A 16,440-nucleotide genomic window follows, 5' to 3' on the forward strand; every position below is an offset into this window, starting at 1 on the left:
CACATGCTCTACCAGGAGCTTGTCCTCGGGCCCTTTTTGTAACCACGGCTCCTTCTCCCCGCCAGTGCCAAAAATCTGTGGATTTGCCTTTTCTGGAAATTTCATACAGAAAGAATCATATAATCTGTGATCTTTTATGGCTGGTTTCTTACACTTAGCATGTTTTTAGGTTCAGGAAAAGACTGATCACTCATTTGTTTCCCTTGTAATAGGATTCTACCAAATGAAATTGGAAAGATATAGCAAGCATTTTAAGTTGGATGGCTTCTCTTTTGAACAAAATCGGAGCAAATCCATTGTTTGGGCAGAATTGGCACGTTTGAAGGATTTCCCTGCAGCAAGGGGCCGCACCAATGGCGAGAAAAGCCAGTCTTGTCCTTTAACTCTGTCACTACCCCCGAGACCTCTGGTAGGACCCCGCGGCTGGGCGCTTGGGGGCCCGAGCAGAAATGGTCGTTACATAGCGTAGGTGCTGTGCCAAACCTTCATGCGGATCGGCTCATGAGTCCTCACAGAACTCAAGAGATTCTCTACATTTTGCAGGGAAGGAAACAGACTCTGAGAGATCTTAACTGAGTCTGATATCACTTGCCCGAGACCACATAGCTGGTAAATTCCCAATGCTAGGTTGGAAAGTCGTCCTGGCCTTTCAGACTATAGAGCCTATTTTCTTAACCCTTACGCCACATGGTCTCTTACTAATGAGAAGCCCTAGAAGCAAAATTAGCCACGGGAATCAAAAGAAGGTGGCGCCTGCAGCGCCCAGGGTAGGGCGGGGAGGGAGGGCCCTCCTCCTCAGGCGGGTGCCCTCTGTCCTCACCTATTCCCACCCCACTGGAGAAGCTCTTTGCACTGGCCATCCAGAAGTGCTTTTATATTCAGATTTCCTCTTTAAAGAAGTCCCTGGAATGCAGCATTTTAAGAAAGAGTTCCACCTGGAAAGTTCTATTTCCTCAAAGGTAAAAGGTCATCATCCGGCAATGTGTTTAGTTAGAAGAGCTCATTGCTGGATAAAGGACACACACATTAAACCAACCTGTATTTTGGGTCCCAAGACTGTGACTTTTTTTTTTAAATTAAAAAAAATTTTTTTTCTGTTTTTATTTATTTTAGAGAGAGAAGGAGAGACAGCATGAGCAGGGGAGGGTCAGAGAGAGAGGGAGACACAGAATCTGAAGCAGGCTCCAGGCTCTGAGCTGTCAGCACAGAGCCCAACGCAGGGCTCGAACCCACGAACCTGAGATCATGACCTGAGCCGACGTCGGACGCCTAACTGACTGAGCCACCCAGGCGCCCCAAGACTGTGACTTTTAAAGTGTGCCCGCTCACGCTTCCTTTCTTTGGTGACGCAAGAGACGAGAGGGTTTATAAAGTTATTCCCGAAGAAGCGGATGTTCACATCTTTTCTTTCCCTTCTATGTGTGTTTGTTCCCCGCTCTGTGGGGGACCTGCTCCTACAGCTGAGCAGGCACCTCCTGGCAGGCCTCTCTCAGACCACTGCTCCCCGAGTCCTGAAGTCCTCCCAGTCAGAGGCTCTGCTCGGTGTTCCGGATCGTGGGCCCCCCTGTGCCCCCCTGCAGATGTTTACGGAGGAGGAGATGATGATTAAGAACACCGGTGAGTAGACGGCTCACTTTCACCTCCGGACCCCTGTGGTCACCAGTTGGGTCCCCCGGGTGAAATGCCTGGATGTGCCTGGGGGGTGCATGCACCTCAGTTTGTGAATGCAGTTTTCTTCCCCATGAATTTAAAACTATTTTTAAAAGTAAAACCTGTCCTATTAAATAGAATAAAGACATATCCTTATTGTGTTTTTTCTTTCCCCTACAGTTAAAAAATTTGCCCAGGAACAGATTGCTCCTCTAGTTTCAACGATGGATGAAAATTCAAAAATGGAGAAATCAATAATACAAGGATTATTTCAGCAAGGGGTATATACTTTGTAATTCTTCCCATTTCAAACTTTTAGAAATACTGTACTTTCCAACATTTAAATGTAGGCATGCTATTAAATTAATGACTTTAATGATGGCATAAGGAAGTCTTCATTTCCTAGTCAGAATTACCTGTGTTCTCATTTATTTTTTTTTATTTAAAAAAATTTTTTTAACGTTTATTTATTTTTGAGAGAAAGAGAGACTGAGCGTGAGCAGGGGAGGGGCAGGGAGACAAAGAGACACAGAATCAGAAGCAGGTTCCAGGCTCTGAGCCGTCAGCACAGAGCCCGACATGGGGCTCGAACCCACGGACTGTGAGATCATGACCGGAGCTGAAGTCGGATGCTTAACCGACTGAGCCACCCAGGCACCCCATCATTCATTTATTTTTTGATGTTTATTTATTGGAGAGAGAGCATGATTGAAGAAAGAGCAGAGAGAGGGGTAGAGAGAGAATCCCAAGCAGGCCCGCACCCTGTAAGCACAGAGCCCAATGTGGGGTTTAGTCTCATGACCGTGAGATCATGACCTGAGCCTGAATCAAGAGTCAGACACTTAACCAACTGAGCCACCCAGACGCCCCTCTATGTTCTCTTTTGGATTGAGGTCCTAGTTAAAGATTTTTTAAAAAATTGTTTTAACATTTTAAGTTAGAAAGCCTGTACTTTTAAAGTAAAGGGCTCAGAAGCAAGAGAGAGTGATTTCTCTGGACCTGTGGTACTCAACCGGAGGCTGTTTTGGCCCCCGAGAGACATTTGGCAGTGTCTGGGGACATTGTTGGTGGCCACAGCTGGGGGCGCCACTGACAGCTGGCGCGTTGGAGGCCAAGGATGCTGCGTCGCACGGTGTACAGGACAGCCACGCTACCCAGAATCATCCGGCTCTGTAATGCCAAGATGAAGAAGCCAACTTCACTTAGTGACACTTCTCAGCAGACGGGATATTCTGCCTGAGTCCTTCCCTCTCTGTCCGAGGTAAACTTACAAGCAGAGGCAACGTCTGAGTTCCACGTTAACCAGGAAACGGATCTCAAATTTCTAAATCACACAGTCCTTGGATGGAACCCCAGTATACACAGTAGATAAAAGGAGAGTTGTCCTGGGGCGCCTGGGTGGCTCAGTGGATTAAGCGTCAGACTTCAGCTCAGGTCATGATCTTATGGTTTGTGAGTTTGAGCCCTGCGTCAGGCTCTGTGCTGACTGCTGAGCCTGGAGCCTGCTTCTTTACTTAGTGTCTCCCTCTCTTTCTGCCCCTTCCCTTCCTTCTCTCTCTCTCTCTCTCTCTCTCTCTCTCTCTCTCTCTCTCTCTCTCTCTCAAAAGTGAATAAACTTCAAAGAAAAAAGCAAAAGTAGAATTGTCTTGGCTGTAGGTTATCAGCCCTGGGGGCTCCAAGGAGAACATTTTCAAAATCACTGCACTTCCTCATCATCTCTCCCCATAGGTATGAAGTGATACTTGTTTTTTATTTTGAATACCAGGGCTATCCCAGAACTTGGAGCTCCTATTCAGAGCCATTGGCTAAAATCTGGTGTGTTAATCCTGTTTGAAAAATAACCTTTTTCACCAAACCTACTTTTCCTTCTTCCTGGTTTTAAAGAGACCAGCTCTTTAATGCCATACATAGTAGTGACTTTCCTACCTTTTTTTTCAAAGCAATGAACGGTTTAGGAAAATGGAATCTTCTGTGGAGTCCCAGTGGGTCAGATAGCATCCGTGAATCTGTTTTCCAGACAGCCTTCATCCCCTCTGTCTGCAGAATCTAGGCTGCTCCGAGAAGTCTTACTTAGTATTGGTCCCACAGTTTGAACATCACTCTTTGGAAGGGGGTGTGCTCGCTGGCTGGGTTCTCTGCCGGCCCACAACCTGCTCTTCCTTAGCTGTAGCGCCACCTGGAGGCTCAGCGTGGCTGCACGGATCCTGCCCCAGCTGTCCGCCTCCTCACCCCCGTGCTGCGGTCACCTGCCCTAATAGCTGACAAGAACGGTATTTCCACCTTAGGGAACCTTGGTGACGTTTTTGGAGAAGCAATGCCTCTGACAGCTATAAGGGATTATAATCAGATAGGATGTCACGCCCTCCTCAGACTTCAGGCACGCCCGAATCCTTCAGTCTTTCCTGGTAGAACATCCTCTCTGGTTCTCACCATCTCCGTCTCCCCTCTTTGTGCTCCCATCTGTTAAGCTTCACGTCAGCATAAACATAACAGCCAGAACCCAGAGTACAGCGTGCTGTGATGCCAGAAGTGTCTGGACAGAAGAGAAAGAAGCAGTGTTATCCTTTTGTCTGTGAGCAGCTCCGGGTCTTGAATTACACGTATACACGTTTTGTTTCTGAAACGAGGACACTTGAAAGTGGGGAACTGTGGGAGTTTCATGGTCCAGACTTGGGAGTAGCTGTTGAACAGACAGACCGTCACTGGAAAGCCTTGGCCAGCATCTGGTCATGTTTACCAGGCCCCTCCGCCTGGTCTGCTGTGGTTCTAGAAGAGACCACCAGACGCCCACTGACCATCTGGACTTGCCATAGTGCCCGGAAGGAATGGCCATCCAGCTATTATCTTGGCTGCACGAATCAAGGTGGAGGAGCCTGATGGAAAGAGGCGGTGACCCATTGCCTCCTTCCATCTCCTTAGTGTGTCAGCCTCTTCGTCAATCCATTCCGGCGTCCTTCAGAACGTTTCACCGAGTTTTGTGTTTTAGATCCTATAAGGAAGCAAATAATGGTCCTAGCATGTAACTACATCCTTCTCAGATATATATAGTTCTATATCGTTTTCTAGGTTTTGTAACTTACAACGTAATGAAATAGCCATACCAAAGTAAAATGAAATACACAGTTTTAAAATTAGGAACTTGTATAGTAAAAATTTGGTTTTAAACTTCTAAGAAGCTTTCCCCTGTAGAAACTAACTTTCTTAATCTGTGTTTCTTTGTGTTTCCTGTAGTTGATGGGTATTGAAATTGAAACAAAATACGGAGGAACAGAAGCATCCTTTTTTTCCTCTATCCTAGCCATAGAGGAATTAGCCAAAGTTGATGCATCTGTGGCTTTGATATGTGACGTCCAGAACACAATCATTAACAATCTGATTCGAAAACATGGAACAGAAGAACAAAAGGCCACCTATTTGACCAAGCTCGCGACAGAGGAAGTGAGTGGATACATGTTGAAATGAATCTGATCTCTTCCAAACGTAGGACACCTTCCACTGCAATGTTGACTCCTACCCAAGACCACAGCGCGGCACCGTCCATGAGTCAAGCAGTGCTCAACAAATGAACGCTACTAGAAAAATCTATTCTACCTCTCATTTCTGCTTAGAAATTCAGAGGATAATCATCGGACAAAAAATCTTTTTTGGCCCCAATTATATTTTCTTAATACCTTTGTTGGTGGTTTCAGTTGTGGTGAGATGTCTAGAAAACTGCAATTATTAAAACGAATTTCATTCAATTTAACGTCGAATATACGTGATTAAGTCTTTACATCTATCTTTGACAAATAGTAGGGTATATTTCAGGAAATAATAATGTGAAGATACTACTACTTTGATAAGTGTAGGCTGTTAAAATGGCTAAAGCTTTCACTGGAAAATGTTTATTTTGCCAAAGCATTTGTTTTACCAAGTACAAACAGTTACTAACTTGGAATTTTTTTTTTTTTTTTTTGCTTGCATCTGTAGATAGGAAGTTTCTGCCTTTCAGAGGCTGGAGCAGGTAGCGATTCATTTGCTTTGAAGACCAGAGCTGAAAAAAAGGGAAATTATTATGTCATCAATGGGTCAAAGATGTGGATCACCAGTGCTGAGTATGCGGGCCTCTTCCTGGTGATGGCAAACGTAAATCCTGACCTCGTAAGTTTGGAAGCAAAGTTTCTTCCCTCCCTCGCCCCACTGATTCTCTGTCTCTTTCCTACTTGCATTTCCTTTTTACAGCTTGGTCTGAAATTCTTCCTTCTCCTCAGAACTGAAATGTTAAGACAACTGGTATCTTTTCATCCTCTTACTTACTGGTGTCCCTGATTAAATACGGTTGATGTGATTATTACTTTCATGGAGGACTATTTATTAATGGCCACCTAATATGTTATATAGGAAGCTAATCTTCCATTTTGTAGGATTCCATATTTTCTATTTAGTGGTGAATTTAAGTACTGACTTAGTACATTTATTTTTAATAATATTTTGTATAGTTGGAAAATAGATACAGGGCAAAAAATAAATACATTTTATCATTTGTTCTTTCTCTGACATAACAAGTTAATTGAATTAAATGTTGAAATTAAAGTATTTGATAAAATTAAATTTAAAACCTGGAAATTCTCATAATCACATAACACTTTAGCATATCTTAATTTTAATAGCCATAATGGCTTTTGAAAAAGTCAAAGACCCTGTAACATTCTTAACTCTGAATCTAATGCTTTCCAGTATTTCTTGTTTCCTAATGCACATGATGCAATTCTGAGCCCATTAATATTTTTAAAAATTTAATGATGATTTCTTTTGAGAGAGAGAGAGAGAGAGAGAACACGAGTGGAGGAGAGGCAGAGAAAGAGGGAAAGAGAATCCCAAGCAGGCTCTGTGCAGTCAGGCTGACCCAGGGCTCAGTTCCACAAATCATGGGATCATGACCTTAGCCAACACCAGGAGTCAGATGCTTGACCAACTGAGTCACTCATCTGACCCTGAGCCCATTACTATTTTGTGTGGAAGTTCAGTTTTAATTTTCTGGTAACTTTGAACTGTTGGAAACAAGGATCCCCCCAGTTCAAGTGTGGCAATGGCATTTTTTTAATTAACATTTTAAATCTTCTTTCTAGGGGTATAAAGGAATTACCTGTTTCTTAGTAGACCGTGATACTGAAGGCCTTCACATAGGGAAAGCTGAGAACAAAATGGGGATAAGAGCATCTTCCACTTGCCCGCTAACGTTTGAAAACGTCAAGGTGGGTGTCTTAGAATTTCTAGCGAAAGACTGGTGTGAAATCAGCTGTGCACGGAACGTGCAAGAAAGGTATCACAATACTAAGTGTGTATAAGAGAGTTTTGTAAAACCTGGGTGATCTTAGGTGAGATTGTGACTAAATGTACCTTTTTTAAAGATAAGTATTTTTTTTAAGCTTATTTACTTGGAGGGAGAGACTGTGCATGCAAGCGAATGAAGGAAGGACAGAGAGGGGGAGAGAGGGAATCCCAAGCAGGCTCCACACTGGCAGCACATAAGCCTGGTGTGGGGCTCGAACCCATGAACCATGAGATAATGATCTGAGCCAAAACCGGGAGTTGGAGCTTAACCAACTGAGCCACCAGGGCAGGGCGTCACCTAAACCTACTTTTCACAAGAGTTCAGGCAAAAAATGAAGCAGCTGGCCTCAGAGCTAATGCTGAGGATTAATCCCATTTATACTTTAAAAAAAAACCTTTTTTTTAATGGTTTATTTATTTTTGAGAGTGAGTGCGCGTGCACACAGAGGAGGGGCAGAGAGAGAATCCAAAGCAGCCTCCTCGCTGCTCATCCCCACGAACCGTGAGATCACGACCTGAGCTGAAGTCGGTTGCTCAACCGACTGAGCCACCCAGGCGCCCTCCATTTATACTTTTTAATCTACGTGCTTGTAAACCACTTATGTTTTCTAAACTTGATCTTTGCGAACCAAACCTGCGTTCCGAGACACACATTTGGTGTCGGGATACTAACGGCCACAAGGTGGTGATGTTGCTCAGTGAGCCTGGGAACCCACCTGGCGGCGCCCCACAGCTGAGTGGTGTCTGTTCAAACCAGGAAGAGACGGCTGCCAGGCGCCCAGGCCTTGAACTTGACACAGTGGAACAGCTTTTTTACCACGCCCGTTACAACTTGATTTTTCTGTTCACGAGTGAGCGTGTGTCATGTGCGCCCACGGGGTATCTGTGCAGACACATAATGCTCCAGCCTCACCAACTCCCCCCACTGGCTTCTTTCCTGCTCACCCTTTCTCTCTCTGTTCTGCCGCTTCCTCCCCCAGAGTTATAAAGCGAAGTGTATTGTTTTATTGTTCCTAGTCTGGATGTTTTTTTAATGATGAATTAACACCGTAATCCATTTCTTCTTTCTTCCCTGTCTTGCATACTCATGCCTGTGTGTGCACATACCTCAGGTGATCTTTACAGGAATAGTAGTCTTCACAGAGGAAAGGTTTCACACCCTTGTTTTAGCAAACACATACTTTCTGTAATTTCTGAAATGTATTTCATCCCATAGCATACAGATAAGAATTGGGGGGAATTGTTATTCATTTGGTGTTGAGGAATTGTACGAGATTCCCTTTCTCTGGACCCATTCATGTTTCGCACACGCCGGGCTGGCTGCTACAGGATGAAGTAGCAAAACAGCACAGACTTGGGCCCCGTGTCTCCCAGAGCCGTGCGGGAAGCGCTGCAGAGGGAGAGACGGGCGTAGCTGACGATTTCCTTGGTGTGCTGAGTCCTGGGCTGGAGTCCTGTGTATGTAAAACTATATAATCAAAATGGATACTGCAAAATTAAGTGGAGAAATAACTACGTTTTCCCTTTCAGGTTCCAGAAGCCAATATCCTGGGACAAATTGGACACGGCTATAAGTATGCCATCGGGAGTCTTAATGAAGGCAGAATAGGAGTTGCTGCACAGGTTAGTCACATTGTGGCCGTTTCGCTGGACTCTTCCACAGTGTGGGTCAATTAAAACGCAGAAGGAAAAAAGTGCAGTAAAACTGAGGAGTATTTGGAAGCATGTGAACACAAGATGGCGCCCTTCCCTTCCCTTCTGTGAGGTGGAAGATGGCTTCGGACCACCGGCTTGAAAATCCCACTTTTGGTCAACTATGTAATGCCCCGAGAGCCCGACAGTGGCTTAGCGGTGACACTTTTTCTGCTTTGAGAATGTTAAGTGTTATCCAATGATTGGATCGATAACTTCTCAAATATATTGTAAATTAAATCTGCATTTTTTTTTTTTACATCAACTTTTCAAGTTTTGAGATTCGTGCTGGAAGAAATTTTTTAGGTTAAGAGCACATAATATTTTGTATAGTAAGTATCTCTATACTATAATTTTTTAATGCTCATTTAGTTTTGAGAGAAATAAGCATGAGCGGGGGGGGCGGGAGAGAGAGAGAGGCAGACACAGAATCCAAAGCAGGCTCCAGGCTCCGAGCTGTCAGCACAGAGCCCGACATGGGGCTCAAACCCGTGAATCGTGAGACATGACCTGAGCTGAGGTGGGCCGCTCAACCGACTGAGCCACCCAGGAACCCCCTCTATAAATAACGGAAAATCTATTGCCTAGTGTCTTACATGTGCAAATCCGGCAATTTTGTGTGTGTGGTGCTTGAAATAAAATGGCCACAATAAAATGGGATATATAAGATGAGGAGTATTCCATTTGTTTTAACCAAATTTTCCCTTTATATGCATATTACATTTTCCTATGAAGTGAGAGGAGTTATTTTCTTGATTAACAAAATGAATGAAGTCTTGGGCCTTATTTTTTTTATTTTATTTTTTTACCTTTTATTTATTTTGAGAGAGAGAGTGCAAGCAAGGGAGGGGCAGAGAGAAAGGGAGACATGGAATCCGAAGACAGGCCCCAGGCTCTGAGCTGTCAGCACAGAGCCCGACACAGGGCTTGAACCCATGAACCACGAGATCATGACCTGAGCCAAAGTCGGACACTTAACCGACTAAGCCCCCTAGATACCCCAACGGCTTTATAATAAATGTCATTTTGGGGACACCTGGTCGCTCAGTCAGTAGAGCATGAGACTCCTGATGAGGGGGTTGTGAGTTCGAGCCCCATGCTGGGTGTAGAGATTTCTTTAAAAAAGTATCTTTTGAAAATATATCATTTTGTAGAATATATTTATTTATCTTTGATCAAGGAATATCCAAAATTTAAAGCCTAGCAGCTTTTAGATTTTGAACATGTTACATATATTAGCTATTAGGATAGTAAATGTCATAGTATTACTCTAGGGTTTTTGGGGGGTTGTTTTGCTGCTGTTAATTTGCTAAGAAAATATTCTTAGATCAAAACCTAACCCATGTTTCCCACCATGCTAGATAATGAGAGAATTGGCGTATCTGTTTCTCTTAATGTTTTTCTGTGATTCAACTTCCTGGTGTTAAAAACTGCTGTCTGGATCTCCTTGTTCTCCGACGTATAAATAATACAGATGCTCTGGTATTAAAATACCCGGCCCGGGCTTCGGCCTAATTACTTTGAGTTGTCTTATAACCTAATTAAAAGTTAAGGTCAGGTAGTTATTATTTCTTGGTTAACATTGTGGGTGCCTTTTAGAGCCAGCGACCTGAAGGCATCAGTCCTCAGAACTGCAGCCACGGACTCTTTAGTTTTTCAGTATCGACAGTAAAACGTTTTACAGATGTGAAAAGCTGATCATGATTGACAGCCAGTGATATTAATTTTCATGTCACTGTAGGAAATTATTAACATGCTGTCAATTTTAGTCCTAAGAGTTTGGTGACAGTTGGCTAACTAAAATTTAAAGTAAAAAAAAAAGTTTGGTGACATCATCTTGACTCAGCCAAAAGTGCATTGGGTCACCACCTCACTGAAATTTGGCTTTTGGCGGTGAGGGGAGAGCACGATATTCTGTTCTCCAGAAAATTCAAAATAAAAGGCTAAAGGAAAACATGAATGAACACTGATGAAATATTAGTAAGTTTCTGGGTATTTCCCACAAAGCTTTTGCTATTGATTTTTGTTTCCTTTTTCTGTTTTTAAAAAAATGTTTATTTATTTTTGAGAGAGAGAGACAGAGTTCAAGCAGGGAGGGGCAGAGAGAGAGAGAGACACACAAAATCTGAAGAAGGCGCCAGCACAGAGCCCGACATGGGACTCGAACCCATGAACCCATGAACCGTGGGCTGAAATTGGACGCTTAACGAACTGAGCCACCCAGGCGCCCCTGTTTCCTTTCGCTAAAACCCACATAGTTTGACATAAGTAGATGGTGCCTTAAGGGGCTACCTGGTGTTGAAATTTCGAAACAATTTCTCAGCTTGAATAGCTCAATAGGAAACTTCGAAACTTCGTTATTAGCAACGGGACAGCCAAGACCGTCACCACGTCCTGATTTGTTCAGGTGCCTAGATCCGTGTTTTTACGAGGTGCTCTCGCTTTAGCTCTGCAGTAAACCATTAAGATTGTAAAACGCCGATGCCTAGGCCGCTCACCCCTCCACTCCCAAGATTTGGATTCAGTTGGTAGACTCTCATGTCACTTTTTTTTTTTTTAATCAAGTCCTCACAAATGATCTTGATGTGCCTCCAGGGTTGGAAGACACTGCTCTTTTATGTTCTAGTGCCCTTTCCCCTGAAGCCCTTATTAATCCTGATCGTATGCAGAACGGACAGGAAGCTAGAAGGTTAGGAAGTGACCTTCCATCTTGCCTTCTTAGAAGGACCAGAGGGAGCTGCTCTAGCGTTCGAGACCAGTTCTGAGCAAAATTTCTGCGGCTCGCTTTATGCCTGGAGAATCAGAGCTTAAAGGAGAAGCTTCCTTAGAAATCACCTGGTTGTGGGAGCACAGCCAAGCCATGAGATTGACCTGCAAGAGTTCAGGATGCTCACGTGTTCGTGAGATCTCTCGAATCTTCTCCCAGTTCCTGGAATTAACGTCTACACAGGCAGGGGGTGAAGGTACTAACCCACACCTCTCCAGTTCTTCCCCTCCCCCAGATACTCAGTTTGCCTGTAAAAGGAATTTATACCCTAAATAATTAAAAGTGTAAACTTATAACAAAGTAAGAAATTCTGCTCCTTTTTCAGATGCTGGGATTGGCTCAAGGGTGCTTTGACTACACTATCCCGTATCTGAAGGAAAGGATACAATTTGGCAAAAGGATATTTGACTTCCAGGTACATAATTATGAGTCTTTCTGGTGAGCTGTACTGTGGCGGCTTCCCGCTAATGAGGAGCCGGGTCGTAAAGCCGTGGACAGAGTCCCCTCCGGGGGGGTTTTAATGGGAGAGGTGGAGAGGAGGAAGGAATAGGCCTCAGGGAGCAAACCTGTGAATGCCTTGACCTTCTCCAAGGGCAGAGCAACAGTCCTTGAGGCCCACCTGTGGCCGGACTCCAGATTTCTTGGCGAGCAAGCCCTTCAGGGTGGTCTTCTCACTGCTTCGTGAGTTCTGGGGCGTGCGGTCTGCTGTCAGGCTTCCAGGGTTCAAGTCCAGCTTTAGGCCTGAACTGCTGCGTCTCGAAACTAAAGATGATACCAGGGTGACTTTGCATCAGGTAGATCTGTAGAGTCTTCAGCACATGGCCTGAGTCCCACCAGTGCTCGGTAAATGGCAACACGTGTTAGGAATCCTCTGCGCAGGTCACAGCCATGCATGAATCCTCAAAATGCTACACGCTGACCTTCATTTCTAGTAGAAAGTACGCCGCACGGGAGTGGCTACAAACCAGACGTTCTCGGCCAGGCGCATTGAGAAATCGTGGCCTGGTCTGATGATGTAGCTTCTCAGAGCTCCCCGGATAAGGGGACCACTGGTGACAGTGACATCTTCCAGTCCAAGTTGAGACCTCACCAGGTTCGGGAAAGCCCAGAGTGACAGCTTACCACTTCCCCAAGCATTTGACCTAAAAATCCTGAAAACTTGCTTTACATGTTCGCAAAACCTCCCTGTAAGCAAGGCCCCAAGTACGCTTGTTATTTCACCAGCAGCGCTTTGTGCTGTGTTGCCTTCAGGCGCTGTCATCATGACATGGCGTTACGGGGGCACACACGCGTGTGGAAATACAAGGCACAGTCCGTTCTGGCCTGGGAAGACTGAGCGTGTTGGGCCTGGCCAGGGCCCCCCGAAGTCTCTCCTATGTGGGAAGCTGAAGCCTCACGTGATCGAGTCCCCAAGGACACGCCGCTAGTAATGTGTCAGACTGTCGCTGTGCTGTCCTGGCTTCTGGTCTGATTCTCATCTCGTTATACTAGAGTACTTTCTCCAGCTACCACACAGATTGCAAGAAAAGGGACAGACTGTGAAGACAATTCGAGGGAGGCTATAGATGTCCTTGGTACCCAGGACAGATTTTCTCTCTGTGGAGTTGGTGAGGGAGGGTACGGGGTCAGAGGTAGTGATAGGTATTACCTGTGGCACTTGGAAAGATGCCTCATGTGGGTACTTAGAAGAACACTTTTAGAAATTTGATCCCGAAAAGCAACATGATGTATTATGTATAATTATTTTATAATATATTTCATACGTGTTTCCATGTGTATCTGATGCTTTGATTAAAATGTAGAGTTTTCTCTCACTGCTTTAATCTCACTAGAATGGTTTGTTTGTTTTTTTGCTAGCATGTGATCATTCACATCTTTCTCTTCTCTAGACTACAAGCTCCTTGGGTAGGGATGAGTCCTCTTCATCCATCTCTCAGTTGTTTATTTGGGAAAGGCTCATCAAATACGTTCCCCATGCCAGGCCCTGTGTTCACGGTGTAGTCAGGGAACCGGTGTTCAGCAGTGGGTAGTTCTTGTAGGCCCAGAGGCATGGCAGTGTCAGCTTTATGCCTCTCCTGGTACCTAATACAGTCATTGGAGTAGACAGCCCAGATGGCGACTATTGGTTTAACTGAACTGAACGTGCTTTTTAAAAATAATTAGGATCTCTGCATTTCACATGACATAACTACTTCTAGAATAGTGATATTGGTATAGCAATAGACAGATCGACTGATGGAACAAAAAAAGAAAGGCCAGAAATAGACTTGTGCACATATGGAAACTTGATGTAGGGTAGAGATGGTGTTGCAGATCACTGAGTGGGGCTATTCTTTCCTTGTGGAAAAAAAAAAGTGAGACTGGATCCTTACCTCACACCATACATGGATAATAGATTTCCAATGTATTCAAGATGTAACATAAAAAATAAAATTTTAGGGGTGCCTGGGTGGCTCAGCCGGTTAAGGCTCTGACTTTGGCTCAGGTCATGATCTCACGGATTGTGGGTTCAAGCCCCGCGCTGGACTCTGTGCTGACAGCTAGCTCAGAGCCTGAAGCCTGCTTTGAATTCTGTGTCTCCTAGTCTTACTCTCTGCCTCTCCCTTGCCCACGCTCTGTCTCTGTCTCAAAAATAAACAAACATTTTTTAAAATTTTAATTTTTTTAAGTTTTAGAAGAAAATAGAGAATATCTTTATGGTCTAATGGTAGGGAAATTATTTTTAAACAATGCATAGAAGGACTAATTATAAAGCATAATAATAACGATCAATTTGGCTACCAAATTTCTTTTCCTCAAAAGACACCATAAAGTAAAAACAAAAACAAAAAAAAACTTAGGAGGGTGATATTCCCTATACACATAGGTTTGTGAGTGTTCAGTTTATTATTATGCTTTATAAGCTATGTAAGTGTAACGGGTTTTTTTGTGCATACCAAATATTACAGAAAGAGGGGACAGTCTATAGGGTGTTTTCGAGCAGGGCTTTTTAACTGTCTCTTCTCCTTGCTGGGCTTCATAAGTCATAAGCATGAGGAACCCTGACTGTCAGGTTCAGTGTGACGTCTTTAATGCTCAGCACAGCGTCTGGCACATAGTAGGTACTTAGTGTATACTGGGCGTGATGTTAGGCATGAGAAATTTCTGTGTGTAATGGATGTATCCGTGTCCACATTTCCAGGATATAGTTTATAAACTGCTAATATTCATATTCTCCCTCACTTGCTCACTTCTTTTCTTGACTAACATTGAGTGTGGGCCCCCTCATCCTCTGAAATTTCAAAGTGGTCGTGATTTCTTCAGGGTGTTTTATTTTGTTTTTAATGACTCTTCTGTTTACTATTTTTTTTCTTTTTCTTTTTTTTTTTTAAATTTATTTATGAGAGACAGAGAGAGAGATTGGGAGCAGGGGAGGGTCAGAGAGAGGGAGATACAGAATCTGAAGCAGGCTCCAGGCTCTGAGCTAGCTGTCAGCACAGAGCCCTACACGAGACTCGAACCCACGAACCGTGAGATCACGACCTGAGCTGAAGCCGGACGCTTAACCGACTGAGCCACCCGGGCGCCCCTCTTCTGTTCTCTATAACCCTAAAGAAGCCAGAACTGCTCATAAATATTGCAGTAGAGGTACTTCAGTAAAGATATTATAGAGGTGGAGCCAAGATGGCGGAGAGAAAGGGAGCTGTGTAAACTCCGTCCGCACCATTTATCGAACTGAGAAGGATATTACGCTCATCTGCGAGAGCGGAAGGAGAAAATACGAACTCCAGAAGGAATAGAACCTCAAGGATACCGGAGTGAGTGGGGGCGAACAGGGGAGATCCGAAAACAGGCCAGCCCGGGTCGGGCAGGGGAGGTAAGATCCCCAGCCCAATGTGGCGCAAGCGCGCAGCGCCCGAGAGATAAAGGGAAGAGACAGAGTCGGAACACGCTCATAGAACTGTCTCTGGGGAAGAGGTATAGAACGCTTGGCTACGCTTGGAGACAGAAACCCACTCCATAGATAACTGCTGGGTAGCCAGAATCCCGAAATGGGGTGGCGCAAGAGAAGGAACAGCTTCCAGCCCTAAGCCATCTCGGCGGGGAATCAGAGGCATCTGTGGCTGTGAGAAGCGGCTGCGCTGGGGAGGCGTGCTCCCCGGCGGGAAGCGGCCGGAGCAGCAACTGCGCCAGGCGTGAGCAATTCGAACTTGGTGTTGGGAACGGGACCACTGACCGCATTTCCACGGCACACCTCACCCCCTGCACAGACTGCGCGAATCCCGGGTCCCCACAGGGAAAAAATAGGGCGCACACCGACGGGACCCCCAACAGAGAGTCGGTGGCAGGTGGAGGCCTGGGCGCGCGCTTAGACTGTAGGAGCTCCCAGCTAATTTCCAGCAGCGCACAGCGTCTTGAGCAAAGCTATCAGAAACTAAGAAAGACTCGGTTTTTTGCTTTTTGGTTTTTTCCTTTCCCCCATTGCAATCACGATCCTGACTGGGGGTGGGGACTCCGCAATTGAGTCTGTGAACGTGCACGCTTCACCCCCTGCTGCTCATTTCTTCTCAGGCAGGGGCAAAGCCTCTGAGAACAGACTCCAAGACCTACCACATCAAACCATGCCTATCCACCAGGGGAGCTGCTGCCTTTTTTTTTTTTCTCATTTGTTTTTTTGTTTTGTTTTGTTTTTTGTTTTGTTTTGTTTTGTTGTTTTTGTTTGTTTTTTTAATATATAAAAATTTTTTTCTTCACTAGTTTCGTACTTATTTCTTTGTCATTATTACCTTTTTTTTCCTTTTTCTTTACTCAATTCCTTTAAATTTTACTCCTTATATTCCTTTCTCTTTCTCCCTTACTTTTTCACCTTCTTGCAACCCAGATATATTCTCCTGTATCTCATCCTTACCTCTCCCCTAAACTGGTCATACACTTTTAAACGGTCTACTGTCCTTTGTTGTCTCCAACCCCCTTATATATATATTTTTTTGTCTTTTCTTCTTTCTCTTTTCTTTTTATTTTCTCTTCTTCTCTTCTTT

At 44.5% G+C, this 16,440-nt stretch overlaps 1 protein-coding gene across 4 annotated transcripts in view; it reads left to right on the forward strand.

Moving 5' to 3' along the window:
• The window catches only part of ACADSB (acyl-CoA dehydrogenase short/branched chain), a 41,246-nt gene that overhangs the window by 19,662 nt on the left and 5,144 nt on the right, over positions 1-16,440 (forward strand). For all 4 annotated transcript variants that reach the window (XM_029932735.1, XM_029932737.1, XM_029932738.1 and 1 more), the window contains exons 2-8: positions 1,461-1,617; positions 1,831-1,931; positions 4,882-5,088; positions 5,620-5,790; positions 6,759-6,884; positions 8,494-8,586; positions 11,748-11,837. In XM_029932735.1, the coding sequence (XP_029788595.1) occupies positions 1,461-1,617; positions 1,831-1,931; positions 4,882-5,088; positions 5,620-5,790; positions 6,759-6,884; positions 8,494-8,586; positions 11,748-11,837 (945 nt within the window). The remainder of the gene's footprint in view (positions 1-1,460; positions 1,618-1,830; positions 1,932-4,881; positions 5,089-5,619; positions 5,791-6,758; positions 6,885-8,493; positions 8,587-11,747; positions 11,838-16,440) is intronic.

This window comes from Suricata suricatta, chromosome 2, assembly GCF_006229205.1.
Source record: "Suricata suricatta isolate VVHF042 chromosome 2, meerkat_22Aug2017_6uvM2_HiC, whole genome shotgun sequence".
Taxonomy (NCBI): Eukaryota; Metazoa; Chordata; class Mammalia; order Carnivora; family Herpestidae; genus Suricata; species Suricata suricatta.